This window comes from Acinonyx jubatus, chromosome X (assembly GCF_027475565.1).
Source record: "Acinonyx jubatus isolate Ajub_Pintada_27869175 chromosome X, VMU_Ajub_asm_v1.0, whole genome shotgun sequence".
Taxonomy (NCBI): Eukaryota; Metazoa; Chordata; class Mammalia; order Carnivora; family Felidae; genus Acinonyx; species Acinonyx jubatus.
Genome location: NC_069389.1, coordinates 64,015,647 through 64,040,734, shown reverse-complemented (window position 1 = coordinate 64,040,734; position 25,088 = coordinate 64,015,647). Strand labels below are relative to the sequence as shown.

General features: G+C 33.8%; 1 protein-coding gene across 6 annotated transcripts in view; it reads left to right on the top strand.

The window, feature by feature from the left end:
- BRWD3 (bromodomain and WD repeat domain containing 3) overlaps positions 1 to 25,088 on the top strand; it is a 242,818-nt gene that overhangs the window by 8,882 nt on the left and 208,848 nt on the right. For all 6 annotated transcript variants that reach the window (XM_053201416.1, XM_027053775.2, XM_053201414.1 and 3 more), the window contains exons 5-6: positions 4,194 to 4,344; positions 5,905 to 6,003. In XM_053201416.1, the coding sequence (XP_053057391.1) occupies positions 4,194 to 4,344; positions 5,905 to 6,003 (250 nt within the window). The remainder of the gene's footprint in view (positions 1 to 4,193; positions 4,345 to 5,904; positions 6,004 to 25,088) is intronic.

Genomic DNA, 25,088 nt, shown 5'->3' with positions numbered 1-25,088 from the left:
TTCTAAAAGCCAAGGTAAAAATGTTATCATTGCTATATGAAAATTAGTATTTCAAATGTAGTGCTTGTTGGTATGGGCCTTGTACCTTGAAATTAGGTACCTTTTGCATTTTATTCAATTCCCAGCTGTATTCCTTTTAACTAACTGATGAGTAGGATCATGTCTGTGAACTCCCTGGTCTTCTCACTTGTCATAATAATTCTGAAGTGTGGTGATTCAGTTGTTAGATTTGGTATATATCCTATCTTCCGATCAAGCCAGTCTTCCTATCAAGAAGGCTTCATTTAGTTTCTTTCAGTTTATTTGAATTTATAGTTTTATTTTTTTGCAGTCTTTTTGTTAGTTATCTTAATAATTTTCCAGCTGCTTTAATAAGACAGTAATAGAGCAGTGGACAGGGAAACAGATTTCTGTACATTCATTGTGATCACTAGACTTCACTTCTCTGGATCTGTCTTTCCTACTATAAGATGTGAAGTTAGGTTAATTATGCACAAGGATACTTATAATTCAAACATTCTATAATTTAATTCCTTGGAGCTGTTTTACAGAATAATATAGAAGTTTGTAATATACTTTTGAACTTTGTTTTTAGAGAATGCTTTTCTTCTGCAAATATCAAAGTACTTGTTGTGTTGTTGGCCATTATATTCCAGAGAGAAAAATGTGGTTAAATAACTGAAATTAGAGTATTTGAGCTTTAATTGAAAAGAGGGGCTTATGTTACAATTTCATAGAATATTTTAATGCATACTTTTTTATATTACATTATATTATTATTATATTCATACATAATTCTAATATAGAGTTTTTTAAAACTTAGAAGAGTAATTATTGAGAGTAGATGAGTTTATATGCCAAAAAAGATCACCTTTAAAAAATTCCAACTTTAATCAAAGCAGATGGATTGAAATAAATGTTGACTACCAGTTATAAGTCCTGAAATTTGATTTAGAAGAAACTATTATTGCAAGAACTGAGCTGATAGAGTTTGAAAGCCTGTTAATGTTATTTAAAGGAGACGCTAGCATGTTCAAATTCAAATGTATTGTTATTGGTGTTGTGTTGATAGAATCTTTATTTCTCTACCATTGTTTCATATTCAAATTTTTATTGATTATAGGGGAATGGATTCTTTGAATGGGACCATTTAGAAATTAAGCAATATGTAATTGTATAGGGTGGAATTCAAACTTGTGAAATTTATTTAATAATTTATAATTTAAAAAAATCTTCAAGAATTTGGATGTAGAAAGGCCTTGTTTTGGTTGATTAATTAATGATTCCATATTTTAAAATTATTACTGAGGAATTGATTGAAAAATTTACATAAATGGCTCAAAATCATTTGTTTCTATAAAATGAAGTAGCCAGGCAACTTAAGATGTCAGTTTAAGATATAATTCTGACAGATTTTTTTAAGTTTATTTATTTATTTAGGGAGAGACAGAGAGAGTGAGCAGGGGTGGGGTAAGAGAGAGAAGGAGAGAGAGAATCCCAAGCAGGCTCCTCGCTATCAGTGCGAAGCCTGATGTTGGGCTCGAACTCATGACCTGAGCCAGAACCCAGAGTCGGACACTAACTGACTGAGCTACCCAGGTGCCCTCGACAGATTTTCTATAAGAGGATAATTCTAAAAATTCATATTAGCGGGGCACCTGGGTGGCTCAGTCAGTTGAGCATCTGACTTCGGCTCAGGTCAGGATCTCGTGAGTTCGAGCCCTGTATTGGGCTCTGTGCTGACAGCTCAGAGCCTGGAGCCTGTTTCAGATTCTGTCTCCCTCTCTCTGCCCCTTCCCTGGCTATGTTGTGTCTCTCAAAAATGAATAAATGTTAAAAAAATTAAAAAAAAATTCATATTAGAGAGCTCCTATTTTCTGCATTATATTGCAATTCTAGGAAGGGATTAGCTCTTAAGATGGTAATGGGATAAAAAAAAAAGAAAATTGATACAAAAAAAAGTGCCAGTAAAGACATAAACTACCATCCTGTGTAAAGCCTTTGTGTAGTGTGTACTTGATGCAAAAGTAATGGCTGATAATGCAAGCCGAGTGTATCTGAGACAGTGTTGGTGGGAAAAAATGCATAAACTATTACAGATGTTCATATGCAGTATTTTGCTTTGAGATATGTATTTTCTGGGGTACTAACTCTATTTGCCTTTAGGCATATTTAGGAAATGTTCTAATGTGGAGAGAATGAATTACAAACTAGGATTTTAGGATATCAGTGTCTGTGGATAACATATTTAGATTGAACTGAATCATTAGCTGCTTTGACTTTAATATTACCTGTATATTTTACTGAGAGATGGTTCTATGTAGGAATTTGCCTCAAAAACAAAACTAGAAATGTGAGAGATAACTTAAAGGAATTTGCTTGATCCTTTTTCCCAATCCAGAAGTTAAACCGTGTAGATGCAAATGTAACATAATCAGGCTAAGTTGTCATTCTTTTTGAGTAGCTTGACAGTTCCCAGGCCTCAGTTATTTTGACAGATTAAAATTAATTTTTGCTGGGATTTAAAAAAGATAATTGGCAGGAAATAATTTTTAAAAATCACAATAGAATTACTTCTTCCCAGAATTCTGAATACATGTTGGATTGTAGTTCTTCGACCTATGTTTTATAAGAAAACAAAAAGGTACCTTGATAGGAGAATCTAACATTTTTCCTCTGAGTTCATGTGATATTTCTTACAGATAGACTTTACTTTGGTTTTTGTACGTTCATTGATTCATTAAACAAATATTTATCTGGAACATACATAATTTCTTCTTTCATGGTCATTAGGGATGATTTACAAAATTATTCTCTCATGTTGTATTGTTCTTGACCTGGTGGTAATATACTGATGATACAAATATATATATGTGTGTGTGTGTATGTATATATATATTTGCATTTATTGTTCATTCTCTCCCTCACCCTTTATGTCAAGATGAGAATGTAGATGTTCTTTTTATCTGAATATTTTTAATAGTCTAGTTTTCTGTTTGCTCCTTTATTTTTTTATGTTTTTAAAGTTTATTTATTTATTTTGAGAGAGACAGAGATAGCACAAGTGGGGGAGGGGCAGAGAGAGAGAGAATCCCAAGCATGCTCCCCACTGTCAACGTTGAGCCCAATGCACGGCCTGAATCCATTAAACCATGAGATCATGACATGAGCTGAAACCAAGAGTTGGACACTTAACTGACTGAGCCACCCAGGCGCCCCTCTGTTTGCTTCTTTAAATAATTAGGTATATGAAACACATCATGGACTTGAACATTAGCTTAGATTAAAAAAATGAAGTTTTGTTGTTTCATTTTCTCACTCCTGTCTACCTATGTTAACCATCTTCAGAAATTTGCATGTGTGTTTTAAAAACGAGTTAATATTGCAATGAATTTTGAGTATATATAGCTTAGTTGTTTAGAACATAGTATTTATGAAATCATTAATTGGATACTGTTTTAGAAACCAGTTAACTATTTTTTAGGGAAACCAGTTCTGCTTTATTAAGCAAATTTGGGATTTGGGTGAGAGTTTGGTGCAAGTAATAACTTTGCCTTCTTATCATTTATATAGAATCTAGGTCCTCTGATTTTTGATCTGTTCATCACTAGTGAATAAATCAAGTACAAGTAGAGTTTACCCATTGTCTTTGTACTTTAATTTTAGGCATGCTCACTTTTGCTGTTTTGCAACACTTATTTCATAAGATTAACAGCTAAGCAAATGATTTAATCAAGGCATGTAAAAGTAAGTTTGAGTGCCATATCATTTAAATGTTACCATTAAAAAAAAATTTTAACATTTATTTATTATTGAGAGACAGACACAGAGTGTGAGCAGGGGAGGGGTAGAGAGAGGGGGAGACATAGAATCTGAAGTAGGCTCCAGGCTCTGAGCTGTCAGCACAGAGCCCGACACGGGGCTTGAACGCACAATCTGCCAGATCATGACCTGAGCCGAAGTCGGTCGCTTAACCAACTGAGCCACCCAGGTGCCCCAAAATGTTATCATTTAGATGTGCTTAATTTTTGTAGCTCGCTCTTTAGTTTGACTGAAGTATTAAATAGTTAAAATATTATTTTCCTTATTCTTTATTTAAAAATTGCACTTTGTTCCATGATGAAATAGTTTGTTAATGGACTGGTTATGTTTTTAAACCAAATTGGTTTTCCTGTTTTATTTATGCTTTTTAGGTGGCAGCCAATGCACACATTCCTCCAGACTACCTCCTTAAAATTTGTGAGCGGATTGGCCCCTTACTAGATAAGGAGATCCCTCAGAGCGTTCCTGGGGTACAGACATTACTGGGTGTTGGTCGGCAGTCTCTGTTACGGGATGCCAAAGGTAAGATTTTCACAGTTTTTAGAGGAAGGAGTGGAGAACAGCATATTTTTATATTAAGTAAATGTTCCCATGCTTTTCTAAATACTAATTTTCTTCTAGTTTTTCTTATTTTGACAATCTTATTTTTATTTTCTTAGTTTACAGGTAAATATTTAGAGGCCTAAAAGAAGCCCTCTGCTGTAAAACAGTGAATACAGTAGAAATAAACAATATAGAATCTTTTTGTAATCCTGTGGAGTAGAGATGTTAAAAGATCACTGCTCTGATTAGTACAGTATTAATGCTTAATTCATTATGTTTTAATATTTTTTAGTATTATAAGTCTTTATATCATCCTAATCACATTGTATATTTTATAACAGGTAAATGAGAGATGATATGTAAAAATTCACATATTATATATTAAAATTTTTATAATTAAAATATTAAAAAATATGTAACTGTTCAATAATAGTGTTTCTACTCCCCTGTTTTGCAGTCTTTTAAATATTTTCCCTAAAACATGTAAAGTAGTATTTTATGAACATAAAAATGTGAAATTAGGCATTAAGGATGTCTGTTAGTATAATAAATACTTCAGGTCTAGCAACCAGGTTACTTCTGTTTTGTTTTATTAGCATAATGTTTTCAAATTCTAATTCACAAAGGTAAATAGTTTCAAAAATACCAGTTCTAAAATCTCATTTTGTAATTTAAGGAAATTCTTCAAATGAGTTAATTTGGAAGCTTTCAAGAGAATAGTAGAATATTTTTATATCACAATTGAATTATTAGGAATATTTCATATTTGCTTGAGTTTTTTGACATAAACATCAAATACAAAAAACACAGCTATTCATAGTCTGTTGTCATCTGATATGCAATATTGTTACCTGTTATGGCACAATTGGCAGGTACCCCATAATGTGAGTATGCACCAAGTATAAATTTTTCTGAATTCTACCTGGAATACTTGTGCTGTAGTCATAACCTTGCTTATATAGTTTTATATGAGTAGAAATGTATAAACCTAAAGATCAAGAAAAACTTAAAACGTTATTAATCCATGACATATTTGCATAAGATTCAAATACATGCGTAATAAAAGTTTTAGTTCTAGATCAGTGCAGAAGTAAAATACCCTGGTATATATTAAAGTGTTGGTGTTTCCCAGTGATAATATAGTTTAAAATTTATTTTTTAATGTTCATTTATTTTTGAGACAGAGAGAGACAGAGCATGAATGGGGGAGGGTCAGAGAGAGAGGGAGACACAGACTCTGAAGCAGGCTCCAGGCTCTGAGCTGTCAGCACAGAGCCCGATGCAGGGCTTGAACTCACAGAGCATGAGATCATGACCTGAGCCGAAGTCGGAAGCTCAACCGACTGAGCCACCCAGGCGCCCCTTAGTGATAATACAGTTTATAACATGTTTAAAAATATGCATGTTATCTTTATTGTGGTGTTAATAGTTAAAAATATATTCCAACAAATGAAATTGAAAACAGACATTTACCTCTGAAGTACAATTAAAAAAAACACTGTTCTATTTCTTGACTAACGTTTGAATCTTTTTGTGTAGACTGTAAGAGTACACTATGGAATGGGTCTGCTTTTGCAGCTCTACATAGAGGCAGACCTCCAGAACTACCTGTAAACTATGTGAAACCTCCAAATGTGGGTGAGTAATGTCCATGTGAGCTATAAACATATTCTTGATTTGTTTTTTCCTGAACTCATTATACTGCCAAAATTAAATTTGAAGTGTGAACGAACTGCTTACATTCTTGAGGAGTTTCATGGTTGGTCCAACTTTTTTAAAGCATTTTTACTTAAATCAAATATAATTATGGTTTTGAGATTTTGTTTTGTTTTCATCTGTCCTTCCTTACTTCCTCCCTTCTTCCCTCCTCCCTTCCTCCTTTCCTCCTTTCTTCTTAGCAGAAGCATTTCCTGTTTTATATAGTATAGGTGTTTTTAACCATATGGATGTTTATTTATATATCTATGTGCTGAACTTAAAGGTTTTATATGGAACTATGTAAAGATAGCTTTCCGAACAAAACAGAATACATTCTGCTTATATCTATTTACTAAACATATTATGATGTGATAAATTTTATCTTTATTAAAACAAATTATTAAAACAAATAATTAAATTTTTATCTTTATGAAAACAAAAAAATCACCCTTCCCACTTTTAGTTTACTGAAATTCACATGTTCCATTCAGATTATTACTGCGACATTTCTGGCCAGACCATTATGAAGAAATACTAGTAGTGGTTTCCAAGGAGATCTAGCTACAAAACCATTTGTACTAAAAGTTAACTCTTAAAAAGAATGAACAAAACCATACAGCTAGATGAGTAATTGCCACTCTGCTTCCCTATTTTCTCACACTTCTAAAAAATTATTTTATATAGTGCCTAGTGCCTAGAGAAAATTCCTTAAATTCAAATTGAAAAATAAAAACTTAAAAATGCATGCTATTTTATATAATAAGCTTATAGAAGTTACCCCAAGAGATTAAACAAATTTAGGCTATAAATAATTTTAAAATTTATTTAGGCAAGTTATTGATAAAGATTCATAAGGGTTATTAAAGTAAATCGGATACTTTGGTGTACATTACTAGCAATATTTTTCCATAGCCTGGATGTTCTTGGGTGAGAAGACTACTGAGTTGGGTCTAATTGAACATGGCATTTTTTTTTTAATTTTTTTTTCAACGTTTATTTATTTTTGGGACAGAGAGAGACAGAGCATGAACGGGGGAGGGGCAGAGAGAGGGAGACACAGAATCGGAAACAGGCTTCAGGCTCTGAGCCATCAGCCCAGAGCCTGACGCGGGGCTCGAACTCTCGGACCGCAAGATCGTGACCTGGCTGAAGTCAGACGCCCAACCGACTGCGCCACCCAGGCGCCCCGAACATGGCATTTTTAACATTTTTTTTCATTTTCAGGAATAGATTGTTTATAATTTTCCAGTGTTCACTTTTCCCTTAAAGCTTTATTCATAATTCATGTATTGACTTGAATTAAAATAGCTTTTATTATTCATTTATTTATTTATGTTCAAAAGATACAACATATATATATTAAGTTTATTTATTTTGAGAGAGAGGGAGCATGAGCAGGACAGGGGCAGAGAGAGAGAGAATCCCAAGCAGGCTCTGCACTGTCAGTGCAGAGCCTGATGTGGGACTCAAACTCATGAACCACCAGATCACGACCTGAGCTGAAGTTGGGTGCTTAACTGACTGAGCCACCCCGGTGCTCAAAGATACAGTATTTTTTACCACACTGTCAACATTATTTGTAATGTTCTGTACTTCCTTCAGTGGTCACATGTAAAATGCTGAAGAACAGCATTTAGAGTATTAGGTTTTCCATCTTTCTTTAGTGTTTTCTTCCCTTCCCTTTTTAAAAATTATTTTTAACTATATACATTCAAATTTCTTCTGGTTTTAGATAGTGAACACTTTGCATTCTGATTAGATCACTTTGTTATTCTGACTTAGATCACTGTGTTACTGTTATTGCTTATAAGTTTTAGTGTTCCTGGCATTGATGCTTTCACATTCTTAAATCTACTGTTATTTGAAGAGAAGCTATTACAATAGAGATAATTCAACCATAATGCATTTCATGTAGTATATACCAGTAAAAATATTTAAGTTTAGGATATTTAGAATTCAGAACCTAGTAAAAACTTAGAGGAGTGGACTAGAAAAGTAAGCAATATGAATAAGATGTCTTTTAAAATTTCTGATTTGAGAGTTTTCTCATTCTGGGATATTGTTCTGCATAGCTACTTTATAAATTTTATTTTTATTCTTTATTTATTTTTGAGAGAGAGACAGTGAGACAGAGTGAGAGTGGGGGAGGAATAGAGAGGGAGACACAGAATCTGAAGTGGGATTCAGGCTCTGAGCTGTAAGCACAAGGCCCAACATGGGGCCCAAACTCACGAACTGCGAGATCATGACCTGAGCCGAAGCCAGACAGTTAACTGACTGAGCCACCCAGGCACCCCTAAAACTGATTTTAAAGTAGCTATGCAGGGGTTCCTAGATGGCTCAAGTCGATTAAGCATCCGACTGTTGATTTCGAGTCAGGTTATGATCTCACAGTTTGTGGGTTTGAGCCCGCATCAGGCTCCACACTGACGGTGTGGAGCTTGCTTTGGATTCTCTCTCCCTCTCTCTCTGCCCCTCCCCTGCTCGCTCTCTCTGTTTCTCAAAAATAAACTTAAAAAAATAAAATCAATTATTTTTATAGTTCCCCAATGTAAATAGAAACTTAAGGTAATCTTGAAAGTTTAATCAACCAATCTTAGAACTTTAGTAACACCATTTTTAATAGAAGTGTTCCTTGGTCAAGTAAATGTGGGAAATACTGATTCTACAAAAAGTATAGAAAAAACTGAATGTATGTAGGGCTGCTCAGAGTCTTCCAAATGCTAAATGCATTGTGAATCACCTTATGGGGAGCATTTCCTAAATAATTTGATAGTGGAGACCCTTTTCCCAAAATGCCTGTAACATTCTGAAAATTTCCTGGGAACAGATTTGGGAAACGGTTATAAACCCCCGTTTACAGCAGAAAAAGCCAAAGTCCAGAGAAGTATGTAATTGGCATAAGTTATACTGGTTGCCTTCCTATTTCCACAGCATATTTCTTTGGTGTAACAGATCTATACTTACAAAGCCCCAAAAATAGAAGATTAGCCATTATTACTTTTTTGAAGTCAAATGTCTTATGGTATAATTCATATAAAATAAAAATTTTCTTTTTTAAGTGTATAGTGCAGTGAGTTTTGACAAATGTATACATTTGTATAACTAATAGCACAATAAAAATGTAGAACATTTCTGTCACCTCCTAAATTTCCTCATGTCTCATTGCAGTCTATCCCCTGCCCCTCCCTCAACACCTGGAAACCACGAATCTCTCTATCCACTCTACTGTTGCCTCTTTTGGAATTTCATCTAAATTAAATAATAAGCATGTAGCCTTTTGTTTATGTCTTATTTTTCTTAGACCTAATGCTTTTTTGATTTATACATGTCATTTCATGTATCAGTAATTTAGTCCTTTTTATTACCAAGCAGTATTTCAGTGTATGGATATATACCATGATATGTTTGTCAGTTCATCAATTGATGCACATTTGAGGTGTTTCAGATTATGGCTATTATAAATAAAGCTGCTATAAACTTTCTTTTTGGAGCATGAACATCAGTTTTTATTTCCTTGGTTAAATATCTAGTTAATGGGATTGTTGGATCATGTGGTAAGTATAGGTTTAACTTTTTAAGAAGCTGCCAAATCATTTTGAAGGTGGCTGTCCCATTTTGTGTTTCTACCAATAGTGTATAATTTTAGAATTAGCTTTTCAATTTCTACAAAAAAATGACAAGGAATTTTTTGGGATTACATTGAATTTGTAGATAATTTGGGAGAAAATTAACATCTTAACAACATAGAACCTTATAATCTAGGAATATGGTATAATTTTCCATTTATTTAAGTCTTCTATAATTTCTCACAGCAGTATTTTGTAATTTCTAGTGTATAGGTTTTGCGCGTCTATTGTGAATTTTTTCCCTAAGGATTTCACGTTTTTTTGGTGCTATTTTAAATTGTATGTTTTAAATTTTCAATTTCCAGTTGTTTGTTGATAGTAAATAGAAACTTTTTTTTTGTTTTGTAATTTTACCTTGCTAAATTCACTAACCAGATCTAATAGCATTATTTTTAGATTCTTTGGGATTCTCTGCATAGATGATCTTGTTCTCTACAAGTAAAGACAGGTTTACTTTTTTCTTTCTAATTTTTCCTGGCTTATAGTTTTTTCTCTTGCATTATTGAACTGCTAGTGCATTGGTGAATTGAAGTGATGAGACTGGACATTCCTGCCTAGTTCCTGATTTTAGGGGGAAAGCAGGTAGTTTTTCACCATTAAGTATGATTGTAGATACCCTTATCAGTTGGAGGATGTTCCTTTCTGTTCCTACTTTGCATAGAATTTTTATCATAAGTAGATATGTCCCACTTTTAATTTTATCCAGTATAGTTAGACTTACACCAGTCATTTCTTAGGGCTTATTTTACCTGTTATTTTATGTAGAATAGCGCTACTCAGTAGAACTTTCTGTAATAATGGAGATGTTCTATTTGGTGCTATCCAAAATAGTAAGCACTAGCCACATGTGGGTGTTGTATCTGAAGAACTCAATTTTTAATTTTACAGAATTTTTAGTAATTTTAAAATCTATAACCACATATGGCTATTGACTACTGTAGTAGACAGTAAAATCTAGAACAATATGAAAACCAGTAAGCAGCTTTATGGATAGGTACATAATTTAGTAATAATGTATTGACTAATGATGCATTTTATAAATTCAACCTGGAATGTTTTCTACTTTTGTACTTAGAAACTAGCTTTTCCTAATTTGATTGTAGTAACTCACTTCAAAGATCATATTGTGCCACCTCTTTCTAATGAGTTTCGCAGTTATCTTTGGCCAAAAACAATAAAATCTTGACCTTAGCTGGACTTTCCACTATATTGGATTATATATTCAAATATTCAGTATTCCCATCCTTTGTGCAGTTAATCGATGATGTTATTTAGTAATTTAATGAAATGGAGGTGCAGGAGCATGGCATAGCATAGACTAACTACTGTAATACTTTAAATATATGTGTACGTAAGTTTACCAAGGGTGAATTTCCAAATCCTTATAAGGAAAAAGCAAAGATGCCTGTGATATTTACACTATTATAAAGTCTAAGTTCCAGTCATACCATTTCATTAGCTGTATGCTTGACTAATCAGATTGGTTTTGCATTGTGCCAAAATTAAATCACAGGAAGAAAATTGAACTAAATTCAAAACAATATTAATACCTAATGACAATCAAAAGAATCCTGGAACATATGTAATTAATATTTGTAGTATTATTTGAGATCTTGCACTATAATCACTAAATATTATTGTTTCTTCATTCCTTTACAGATTAGTATTTATTTTGGAAACTTTGTAGTAGTTGCACTAAAATTTGAAAATCAAATTTCACACAAATACAACTCTACTGCTGAGCTGGTTTTTCAGTACAGAAGTAATTTCAAAGTCTGTTTCATGTCCATTTGAAATGAATATTTGGAAGAACTACTATTATAGTTATTTTCCATCATGGTAAAAGTTTCAAAAATTTTTCTAATTATTATATTCTCCTAAATAATTTCCATAAAATTATCCCTAGAAATGGCAGCAGGATGGCTTATTCACTCTAGTTTGAGACTGACATTTTACCCAAGGAACAAATATGCATGCTTAGCTTTCTAAACTATAGGGCATGATATGACAAGACTATTTTCAAACTTTTTTTTCTTTTTTCTTTTTGAAAAATTGATATATAGTAGTGTCCTATAATTTACATAGTAGGCCTTTTATTTATACTGTATACAGCTCAAGAGGCTTGCATTAACTTTAAAGCCAAATTAATATTTATACATTGCCATAAGCTTCCATTTAGCATTGATTGGCTCTTGTTATTGGCGATTCTATGGTTATATGTCACATTTAAACCCATAATTCACTTGGAGGTGGGAAACTTGCCTCTTGTTAATATGTACGTGTAAATTGAAAGGAAGTCTAATTTAATCTTTTTATTTGGCTGAGGTGACTGGGTTTCTGCCAGGAATATTTGTCCTCCTCTCTCTCTTATTTTATGCAGTTCTTATCTTTTGCCCATGGATCACACTTTTGCCAGGCCTTGCTTTCGTTGCCTCCTTCCCTTCACTTCCCTTTCCTCCTTTTTGTGCTCACATAATTGCATGAAACAAGTTGATTATAAAGTCATTACATTTATGTGTCTGGAGAGGAACAGGGGTTTCTTGTCACACCTGCAAGTAATTAGAACTGGAACATAAACTCAGCATCTTTTATATGTGCTACATTATGAGTGCTCACTAAATATTACATGAATAGAAGTAGAATAATTGCTGCCACATGGAAACTTAAGCATCCCTTTTAAAGGCAATGATATGGTTTTATACAGCTCATGAGTTTCTCATTTCTGTCCATTTCTGGAGTCAATATTGTGTTAATATTAGGATTAATAATTTGTTTATTTGAAAGATAAACAGCTTTTTGTTTGTAAGTATCAATATCATCATGTAAAGTATAATAAAAAAAAGAATTTCTCTATTCCTATTTTGAACATTCTTTCCCTTCCTCGTTATTCTTTGTCATTCCTTTAGCTTTTTCTTTCAACATACACCAAAGTATTCTAGAAGAATCTTTTAGTATTTGTTTTATGCATTTTACTTGGTACCTTATAGAAATAGAACTTCGTATTTATAGTTCACAAAGGTAAGCTATAAAACAATTTCAGATTTGTTTAGTTGGAGGAAAAGTCAGTCTACAACGTTTGTGTATACTAGCCAAATCAGGTTAAATTGTTTAGAAGATAGTAAAATAAAGATTTAGGATATTTATTCCCAAACTATATTAAGTAAACTTTGCAGAAAGGTTGAATGGAATTAGAAATATTGTTTATTTGCTATATCTCACTTAATTATCTTAGAAATAAGGCATTCAATGATCATGAATGCAAATAGTGTGTGTCGGACTTAGTAGTGTAATTTAAATTGTACTGTGGATGGGTGTTATAGGGTGATAATGTCATCAGCCTTAAAGACTGTAAAGCTGTTCTGTGGGTTTAAGGTTTCAGAGACATAATTTGGTCCATAGTAGCATCACATCCATGAGAGAGAAATAATTCTGTTGTCTTATGCTTTTTACTAGTTACTTATGCTTTTTCAGGTTTTATTAAAATTTGTTTTTGCTCTTTTTCTGGCTTCTTTCAATGCTTTATTTGTTTAATTGTTAGAGCTTTTTTTAGGAATTGAACCAAGCTTCACACAGAATATATTATTAGTTATTGTAAATCTAGAATTGACAGTGAATTTCACAAGTCACTTTCCAAGGTTCTGGAAAGAGGATTTTCTTAGTTTATTGTCCTCTCTACTTATAGGAGCCATTATGTTCAAGTGCATTTTAAGCAATCAGAAGGTTGCATATTTGCTATCATTCTATTTTCTGATGAAAATTTTGAAAAATAAAACTACAAATGTTGATCAAGTGACTTTTTGTAAAAGAAAAGATTAATCCAAGATTATTTTAGCCCTCTTTAAATATAGCTTGGTTTCTGAAAATTGGTTTTTTTGAAAGATGATATTGATAGTGATGGGTGTGATGTTAGAAGCCTGATTTGTGAACAATAGTTCTTTTTGCTTTATGTGTATAAAGCCCCGAGACTGTTATTTGGTTAGCAGTTATTTGCTGAACCTCTGATACTGTTTTTGATTCAGTCTTAAGCTTTTGCTGAAAGCACCCCTGCTCTACTTCATCCTTCACCCCACCCCCACATTCTTGAGGTTTATCTTTGAGGTAGGTGTGCAAATTACTATTGCTTAGAAGTTCAAAACTTTGCTTTATTGTTTTGAGGTTGTTTTAGTGGATTTTAACACATTTCTCGATACTATAGGCATCATATTGCAATGTGATTTTGGTAATATCCTTTGTTCTTCATTCCCTTCAAAAGGCTGGCCTAGCAAAGTCGAGTTGAGATTATTCTTTAAAAGAGCTAAACCCACTATTTTCCAGTTTTACTGGTAGTGAGTCACATTTAAACTCTCAGGGTTGTTTATGGCTTCTTTGGATATGAAGTTAGCCTGACCTATGGTTAAAATAATTCATTTTATCTTTCAATGCCACTTACAGAAGATTTGGAAATATTCTGCTTTCTTATATAATCTGTCTTAAAGTTTAAAAATGAAAAGTTAGAAAATTATATAAGGATTTCATGAACACCAGGTGTAGCACATTATTAGATTGTAGGTGACTGGTAAAATTGCTTGAGTTATGTGAATCATTTATATTAAAAATCAGATAATACCACTGATTTGTAAACTTTTGGTTTTATCTGGAGCTTTATGCCAAGTTAATAATATACTAATTCTCCCAGTACATATGGTAATTACCCGGCTTTGGTTAAGTATTATATCTCTTAGCATCATTGCTCAGATATTTTCTGTGATATAAACAGTAGAATTCAGTGAGTTCATGTTGGTAGTGACAGTTGCTTATGGTTCATCATATTCCTGTTTAAGCGCAGAAGTGTTCTTCCTTAACCATGCATTAGTCAGTGAGCATTTGGACTGTTTCCATAATTTGGCTGTTGTAGAAGATGCTGTTGTAAATATAGGGGAGCATAGGTTTTAGCATTTTTGTATTCTTTGGGTAAATATCTAGTAGTGTGATTGCTAAGGTAGGGTATTTCTATATTTAATTTTAGAGGAACCTCCATACTGTTCTCCAGAGTAGCTGCACCAGTTTGCATTCCCACCAACAGCGTAAGAGGGTTCCTTTTCTCCACATCCTCACCAATACCTGTTGTTTCTTATGTTGTCAGTTTTAGCCATTCTAACAGGTGTGAGGTGATATTTATTGTAGTTTTGATTTGCATTTCCCTGATGATAAGTAACGTTAAACATCTTTTCATGTGTTTCTTGGCTATCTGGATGTCTTCTTTGGAAATATGTCTATTCATGACTTCTTCCCATTTGCTAATTGGATTATTCTTTTTTGGGCACTTACTTTTATAAGTTCTTTAAATATTTTGGATACTAACCCTTTATCAGATATGTAATTTACAAATATCTTCTCCCACTGCTTTAGTTTTGTTGATAGTTTTCCTCACTGTGCAGAAGCTTTTTATTTTGATGAAGTCCCAATAATTTATTTCTGCTTTTATTTCCCTTGCCTCAGGAGACAACTGAAAAGAAGTTGCTACTGCCAGTGTCAAAGAGGTTACTGCCTGTGTTCTCCTGTAGGATTTTATGGTTTCAGGTCTCACATTTAGGTTTTATTTCATTTTGACTTTATTTTTGTGTATGGTGTAAGAAAGTGGTCCAGTTTGATTCTTTTGCATGTTGCAGTTGAGTTTTCCCATTACAATTTGTTGAAGATACTGTCTTTTTCCCATTGGATATTCTTTCCTGCTTTGTTGAAGATTAGCTGACCATATACTTAACAGTTCATTTCTGGGTTTTCTATTCTGTTCCATTCATCACTATTTTTGTGCTAGTTCCATACTGTTTTGATCACTACAGCTTTGTATTATAGCTTGAAGTCCAGAATTGTGATGCCTCCAGCATTGCTTTTCTTTTTCAAGGTACCTTTGACAATCCGGGGTCTTTTATGTTTCCATACAAATTTTAGGATTGTTTGTTTTAGCTCTGTGAAAAATGTTGATGGTATTTTGATAGGGATTGCATTAAACGTGTAGATTGCTTTGGGTAGTATAGACATTTTAACAATATTTGTTCTTGCAATCCATGAGTATGGAATACATTTACATTTCTTTGTGTCATTTTCAGTTTCTTTCATTAGTGTTTTGTAGTTTTCAGAGTCCAGGTCTTTCACCTCTTCGGTTAGGTTAATTCCTAGGTATCCTATTGTTTTTGGTGCGGTTGTAAATGTGATTGATTCCTTAATTTCTCTTTCTGCTATTCATTATTGGTGTATAGAAATGCCACAGATTTCTGTACATAGATTTTGTATTACTGAATTCATTTCTTAGTTGTATTTTTTTGGTGGTCTTATGGATTTTCTATAAAGAGTAACATGTAATTTGTACACAGTGAAAGTTTGACTTCTTCCTTGCTGATTTGGGTGTCTTTTATTTATTTGTGTTATCTCATTGATGTGGCTAGGACTTCCAGTACTATGTTAAATAACTGTGATGAGCATGGAGATCCCTGTCTTGCTCCTGGTGGTAGAGAAAAAGCTCTCAGCTTTTCCCCATTGAGAATGATGTTAGCTGTGGGTTTTTCATATATGGCCTTTATGATATTGAGATGTTTCCTCTAAATCTACTTTGTTGAGGGCTTTTATAATGAAAGGATGTTGTACTTCATCAAATGCTTTTTCTGCATCTATTGAAATGATCATATGGTTCTTATCCTTTTTTTATTAATGTGGTGTATCATTAGATTGGTTTACGAATGTTGAACCCCCCTCCCCCCCGCTTACAACCCAGGATCCTACTTGATCATGATGAATGATTTTTTAATGTATTGTTGGATTTGGTTTGCTAGTATTTTATTGAGTATTTTATGTTCATCAGGGATGTTCACCTGTCATTCTTTTTTTTAGTGGGGTCTTTATCTGGTTTTGGTATCAGGGTAATGTTGGCCTCATAGAATGAATTTAGAAGTTTTCCTTCTTTATTTTTTGGAATAGTTTGAGAAGAATAGGTATTAACTCTTTTTTAAATGTTTGGTAGAATTTGTCTGTGAAGCCATTTGTCCTTATACTTTGTTGAGAGTTTTTTGATAACTGATTCAATTTCTTTGATGGTTATTGGTGTGTTTAAATTTTCTATTTCTTCCTGTTGCAGTTTTGGCAATTTATGTTTCTAAAGAAGAATTTATTAATTTCTTCCAGGTTGTCTAATTTGTTGGCATATGGTTTTTTATAATATTCTCTTCTAATTTTTTGTATATATGTGCTGTTGGTTGTTATTTCTCCTCTGTCATTTGTTATTTTATTTATTTGGGTCTTTCTCTTTTCTTTTTGATAAGTCTGCCTAGAGGTTTATCAGTTTTATTAATATTTTCAAAGAATCAACTCCTGGTTTCATGATCTTTTCTACTAGTTTTTGTTTGTTTGTTTCTATATCATTTTTTTCTGCTCCAATCGTTGTTATTTCCTTCCTTCTGCTGGCTTTAGGCTTCATGTGTTGTTTTTCTAGCTCCTTCGGTTGTAAGGTTAGATTGTTTATTTGAGATTCCTCTTACTTTTTAAGGTAGACCTATATTGCTTATATACTTCCCTCTTAGGACTGCTTTTGCTGCATCACAAAGGTTTTGGATTTGTGTGTTTTGATTTTCATTTGTTTCCATGTGTTTTTTTTTTATTTCTTCTTTGATTTACTGGTTGATTTGTTCATTGCTAAGTAGCATGTTGTTTAACCTCCATGTATTTGTTGTCTTTCCACATATTTTTTGTTCTGATTGACTTCTAGTTTTATAGCATTGTGGTCAGAAAATATGCCTGGTATGATTTCAGTCTTTTTGTACTTGTTGAAACCTGATTTAGGATCTACTATGTGTTCTATTCTGGAGAATATTTTATATGCACTTGAAAGGAATGTGTATTGTGCTGCTAATTAAATGTTTTGCATATATTTGTTAATTATATCTGGTCAAGTATGTCATTCAAAGCCACTGTTTCCTTGTTGATTTTCTGTTAGATCTGTCCATTGATGTAATTCGGACGTTAAAGTCTCCTACTGTTATTGTGTTATTATCAATCAGTTCCATTATGTTTGATATTAATTGTTTTATATATTTGGGTGGTCCATGTTGGGTGGATAAATATTTATTATCATAAATCTTTCATTTATTTATTAAAAATATTTTTAATGTTTATTTTGAGAGAGAGAGAGTTGGTGCACATAAGCGGGGGAGGGACAGAGAGAGGGAGACAGAGGTTCTGAAGCAGGCTCCCCCCCTGGCAGCAGAGAACCCAATGTAGGGTTTGAACTCAACAAACCACGAGATCATGACCTGAACTGAAGTCAATCACTTAGCTGACCGAGCCCCCAGGCACCCCTATTGTAAATCTTTTAAAAGAACGTAGTCAGCATATGACAGTTTATTAATTGTATTTAAGGGCATTTCTGTGTGTTCTTTGTTCTTAGTCTGTTGAGTTGAAAATCATTTGTTTCAGCTTAGAAATATTTTCTGACACCAGTTCAAGTTCCATGTCCATGTAAAATAATTTTAATACAAACAGATTTTTCTCCACTGTAAGTAGAGAATAAACGGAGTAGACATGGTCTAAGAATTCTGATGTGGTGGTCACTTTAGGATAATCTTTAAATCTGGTGAACTTTCCAGTAAAAACCAATTTTAGTAGGGACAGAGTTCCTGCTGATACTGTTCAGTATCTTTTGTGGGAAGATTGAAGTACATAATGTAGAATTTTTGCTGTTAAAATTACTTTTTCAGGCTCACAGCAGAATGTATTTTGTATAATATCATTAAAGTAGATAGTTGAAAAGTACGAAGAATACTGAATTGGAATTAGGAGATCTGTATTGAACCTAGGCCCAACCATATTTTGGCTTTGTGATGTTAGATAAGTCATTTAGTTTCTCTGGTCCTTAATTTCCTCATCTACAAATTGAAGAAAATGCTTTCCTTCATTCTCACAGAATTACTGTGAACTCAAATGAGATGTCTGTGGAATTAATTTATTAACTTTACAATGTCATACAGATGTAATTTGTAATTATGATATTGGGTCACAAATCCTGATAATGTTTATAATAATAATAACTCAGATTAAAGATGTGATATTTGAGTTATCTTTGTGGAAATATTGTCTAGTGCACATGAAACTATATTAAGGTACTACTTTAATATCTAAAGTTGTGTCATACCTGCCTTTTGACTATAAATGTAGTGCTCTTGCAACAGAATTCTGAGCAAATTATATATATTTCCTGTTTACCATAGTAGCACCTCTTGTCAACCATTATAGGTGCTCTGAGATATTTATAATCCTCATATTTGCTCTCAGTTTCCCAAATAGTTTCCAACCTCTGATTTATGTTTAGAATCATAGTTTTCACATTGTTATGTGTATTTAAAAATTTTTAATACTTATTTATTTTTGAGAGAGACAGAGACAGAATGCGAGTAGGTTAGGGGCAGAGAGAGAGGGAGACACAGAATCCAAAGCAGGCTCCAGGCTCCGAGCTGTCAGCACAGAGCCCAATGCGGGGTTCGAACTCACAGAGCTGTGAGATCATGACCTGAGCTGAAGTCAGAGACTCAACCGACTGAGCCACCCAGGCGCCCCTGTTATGTGTATTTTAAATAAAACATGAGAGAATATGGTGGGAATTGGTAAGCACCATTTTATTCAATATACTTTGTGGTCAACCTATATCATGTTATAGCCCCTTGTAAATGAGTAGTGGTATTATTCAGAAGAGAATTGCCTGTTTGATAAAATAAGAGCCTGTGGTTTGCAGTGAGTTATGTGACTGGAAAGGGAGGTTTTGGCCCAATTATTCTGAACTGTCCATGCTTGGAGTCTACAGAATTTTTGGATAAAGGGCTGGATAGTAAAAGTTTTTAAGTGTTTATTTATTTCTTTTGAAAGGGGTGGGGGAAAATGAGCAGAGGAGGGACAGAAAGAGAGGGAAAGAGAATTCCAAGCAGGCTCCATTCTGTAAGCACAGAGCCCAATGCGGGGGCTCCATCACATGAACTGTGAGATCATGACTTGATCGGAAATCAAAAGTTGTATACTCAACCAACTGAGCCACTCAGGCACCCCTGGATAGTAAAAGTTTTTGGTCTCTGTTGCAACTTCCCAGCTTTGTGGTAATGTGAAAGCAGCCATAGATAATATGTAAATGAATGAGAATATAGTAGTTTTCTAGTAAAACTGTACTTACAAAATGAGGTGGTGGGCTGAAATTGGCCCATGGCCCGTAATTTGTCAACCTCTGTTCTACACTATACAAATGAGTTTAGATTTTATCTTGTAGATACTAAAATACCATTGGATATTTTTTAATAGGAAAATTTCACGATCAGATTTTCATTTTGGAAAGATAACCCAGGTGGCAGAGTAGGATAAATTGGAGAGGAGAGAGATTGGAAGAGATAAGGAAATCAGATGGAAGGCTATTACTGTAAATATAGATAGGTGATAAGTATGGCATCAGTGGCAATAGAAGTAGAGATAACTGGATTTATTTCAAGCAAAATTTTGGAAGCGGGATTAATACAGGTTGGTTGGATATAGGGAATAAAAGAGGAAGAGTAAAAAAATTATCTGTTAGTGATAAAATTGAGGAGAGAGAGAATATAAGAAACTTGTGATGGAAGGATAATTAACTTGATTTGGGAAATCTCCATCTATGTTATATCCAAGTAGAGGGGATGGATGTTCATGAGGTGGTTGAAAGTGTGGGCCAGAAGCTAAGGTGAAAGACAAAGGTTAGAGATAAAGATTTGGCAGTAATTAGTATGTGATTGCAGGGGCAGCATGAAGACAGAAGAGAACCCTGGATAGAACTTAAGTCAACTATCAGTATTTCATCAAGAGTGAGTCAGGGTTAAAAAATAATACAAGGATCTAAGAAGGACAAGGTTTAGAGAGGCAGTGGGAGGATCATAAGTGAGATCTTGTAAGTTACAAGAAGAGGATTACAAACTTTATCAATATTCCCCATAAAACTTACTGACTATGAAATTTAAATTCTGAATGGTTTTGGAAGTTTGAAGGGTAATCACAATTACTTAACTTTCTAAAAATAGTTTTTAATTCAGCTTAGCAAATATTTGAATACCAAATATAGACAAAGTGCCTGTTCATGGCAGACCTTGCTATCAAGGATTTTACTCTTTGGAGAGGTTTGAACAGATGCCAGAATACAATTGTAGTGTAGGGCATCGTCTCAGTCCTTTTCAGGCACTACAACAAACTGGCATAGACTGGTGGCTTATAAACAACAAGCATTTTCTCAGTTCTGGAGTCTGAGTAGTCAAGATCAAGGCACCAGCAGATTCAGTGTCTGCTGAGGGCCCATGTTCTGGTTCACAGATTGTACCTTCTCACTGTAACTTCACACGGAAGAAGGGCAAGGGAGATTTCTTAGGCCTCTTTGTAAGGGTACTAATTCCATTCATGAGGACTCTGCCTTCATGACCTAATCACGTCCCAAAAGGACCCCACATCCTGGTACCATTATATTGGACATTAGGTGTTCAACATGAATTCATGGGTAGGGGCACAAACAGTCTATAGCAGACGTATAAACTAAGTGATTTAAGGGAAATACAAAGTGTAATAGGCATTCAGGAAGGAGACATGAAACTGATTAAGAGAAACAAGGAACAATTTTGAAGAATAAGTAGACTTCGAGGTGAACTTTGAAGGATTAATTATTACCTGAGGGATGGAACATTCCATTTAAGAGGATGTCTGTATAGGACATACAAGAAGGCTTACTAATTTCAAATGGAGAATTTATGCTCTAGAGGAGTAGGAATTATGGTTGGATATTTTGAGAAAGGTGGGACCAGATTAATTTAACAAATACTTGAATGTCTTGCTTCCAAGGGATTGAGTTAGATCACTTCATGATGCATTAAATGTTAATCTCTATCTTTAAAATGTTTACTGTCTTATTAGATCAGAGATATGCAGAAGTAACTAATACAAGTACCATGATAAGGTCCAGAATTGAATTAGGAAAGTTCTCTTTTGATTGAAGTGATGGAGAAAGATTTCTTCAAGAAAGGCGGTTGTTTTAGGTTATGTCTGCAAAGTTAAGGAGGATATTGATAGGCTAAAATATCAGACATAAGCATAAGGTAAAGGAATAGCCTAAGCAAATGTGCCGGGGTGGTAAACTGAGAAGTTGGTTTAAGTGTAAGCCTTGAGATTGCCTATGGTCTTAATCAGGTATTATCAGTTTTGCTTACACTCATTTGAGTGTATGTGCATAATGGCTTCTATAGTTTTATCACTTGTGTATTCACCTCGATACTTCAGATAGTTTCATCACCACAAAGGTCCCTCATATTGCCCTTTTATAACCACACCCACCTATCTTCTGCCTGTCTCTATCCACTGCCCCGTCTTGTCAACTACTAATCCATACTCCATTTTTGTTCAGTTTTGTCATTATAAGAATGTTAACAAATTTATTTTTATTTTTTATGTTTATTTTTGAGAGAGAGAGAGAGACAGAGCACAAGCAGGGGAGGGCAGAGAGAGAGCGAGACACGGAATCTGAGGCAGGCTCCAGGATCTGAGCTGTCAGCACAGAGCCTAATGTGGGGCTCGAACTCACGAACTGTGAGATCATGACCTGAGCCGAAGTTGGATGCTGAACCAACTAAGCCACCTAGGCGCCCCTATCATTTTAAGAATGTTATATAAATGGAATCATATAGTACATAAATTTATTTCACTCAGCATAATTATCTGGACATTCATCCAGGTTGTTGAATGTGTTAATATTTATTCATTTTTATTGCTGATTGGTATTCCATGGTATGGGTATACCACAGTTTATTTGTTCACCAGTTCAAGGACATCTAGGTTGATTGCAGCTTTGGGCAGTTACAAATAAAGCTGCTGTGAACATTTGTGCATAGGTGTTTTGTTTTGTTTTGTTTTGTTTTGTTTTGTTTTGTTTTGTTTTGTTTTGTTTTGTTTGGGGTGTGTGTGTATGTGAGAGAGAGAGAGAGGGCCAGACAGAGAGAGAGAGAAAACATAAGCTTTCTTTTTTCTGTAAGTGTTCATTTCTCTGGGACAAAATCCAAAGGTCATATGGTAATTGCATGCTTAGTTTTTTAAGAAACTGCCAAACTTTTCCAGAGTGGCTGTAGCATTTTACATTCCCACCAGCAATCTATGAGTGATCTAATTTTCCCACATCTTTGCCAGCATTTGATATTGTCACAATATTTTATATTAGCTTTTCTCATGTCTGTGTAGTATGCTATATCATTTTGGTTTTAATTTGCACTTCCCTGATGGCTACTTGATGTTGAACATTTTTCTTAGTGCTTATTTACTGTATATATGTCCTTTGATGAAATGTCTTTGTTCGAGTCTCTGACCTATTTTCCAATTGGATTATTTTTATTCTGTTGTTGAGTTTTACAAGTTCTTTATATATTCTAGATACCAGTCCTTTGTATCATTGCATACATATTTGCAAATTTGTATCATTTGCAAATATTTTCTCCCTATATATAGCTTGTTTTTTTCATCCTCTTTATAGAGGCTTTCACAGACCAAAAATTTTAAATTTTGATGACATCCAACATACCAAATTTTCTCTTTTTGGGTTATGCTTTTGTTAACAAGCTGAAGAATTCTTTGCCTCAGAATTCTGAAAATTTTCTCCTGTGTCATTTTTTTTCAAACAGCTTGATAGTTTTACATTTAATTCTGTGATTCATTTTGAGTTAAATTGTGTAATGTATAAATGGTTTAGGTGGAGGTTCATTATTTTTTACCTATGAATGTCTAATTGCTCCAGCACCATTTGTTGAAAAGGCTATTCTTCCTCCACTGATTTTGATTTGCACTTTTTCCAAATATCAGTCAAGAATGTTTCAAACACCCATCAAGAATTTATTTCTTGGTCCTCTGTTTGATGCCACTGTTCTATGTGTTTATCTCCTTACCAGTACAACCTTGCTTTGATTACTATAGTTGCATAGTAAGCCTTAACATTGGAGAGACTAGTCTGTCCTAATTTTTCTTTGTCAAGATTGTTTTCAACATTCTAGGGACAGTGCCTTTCCATGTATTTTTTAAAATAAGCTTGTCAGTGTCTGAAAAAGCCTTTTGAATTAAGCCTTTTGCATTAAATCTATAAATCAGTTTAGGAGACCTGATATGTTCACTATGTGGAGCCTTCCATTCCATGACCACGGTATGTCTCTCCATTTACTGAGGTCTTTGATTTCTTTCATTAGCATTTTGCAGTTACAGCATACCGAAATTGTACATGCTTTGTTAAATGTATATCCAACTATTTAATTTTTTTGAATGATTGTAAATGGTATTGTGTTCATAATTTTTGTTTCTGCATGTTCATTGTTAGTGTATAGAAATACCATTAATTTGTGTTTGTTGACCTCATTTCCTCCTACCTTGCTGAGCTTGCTTACCTGTTATTTCTAGAAGTTTTCTCTTTTTAAACATATTCCATCCTGCTATTTTTATGTTATAGTTTTGGGATTGGATGATTTGAAAGATTTAATTATGTTTTGGGTTGGTTTGAGCTAGAATTTAAAGTTTGTGGGAAAACATGTTACAGTCATTGGAACATGGTATAGCTCTTGGGGCAAATAATTTAAATTTTTTTTTTCATTTTCAGAAAAGATATTATAGAATATTGGTTAAGAGATCAACTTCTGAAGCCAGATTGCCTGTGTTTAAAACCTTGCTCTGCCACTTACCAGATTGGGATCTCAGAGAGATTACTTAACCCCTCCATGCCTCAGTTTCCATGTCTTTAAAAGGGTGTAAGGGCGCCTGGGTGGCATCTGACTCCTGATTTCAGCTCAGGTCATGATCTCACAGTTTGTGAGATCAAGCCCCACATCAGGCTCTGTGCTGCCAGCATGGAAATTGCTTGGGATTCTCTCTCCTCTCTGCCCTGCCCTCCATTCTCTTTCTCTCACAAATAAACATTTAAAAAATATAAATGGAATATTAATTTATAGGGTTAAATAACTTAAACATATAAAGTGTTTAGCATAGTTCCTGGCACATGAAAGGAGTTAAATGTTAAATTTTATTATATATAACAGAGAATTGTCTTGTCAATTCTGGTCATCAGTGTATGGATAATATTTTTGTATATATTTTATTTTATTTAGCATAGAGAACACTGTTCATTAGAGTCACCAATATAATACCACCTTTTTCCCCTTTCCTCCACCCAGCCCATTTTGAAATGTGAGCACTGAGGTCCCAGAGAATAGGAACTAAGCCTATTGTACTAGACATTCTATAAAATCTGCTTTACTTAATTCTCAAGGTAGGTGGTATTATGCCTATTTTATAAATTTTATAGGTTAAGAAGATGCTAAGCTGCTTGTTCTTTTTTCAGTTCTATGTTGCCTTTTT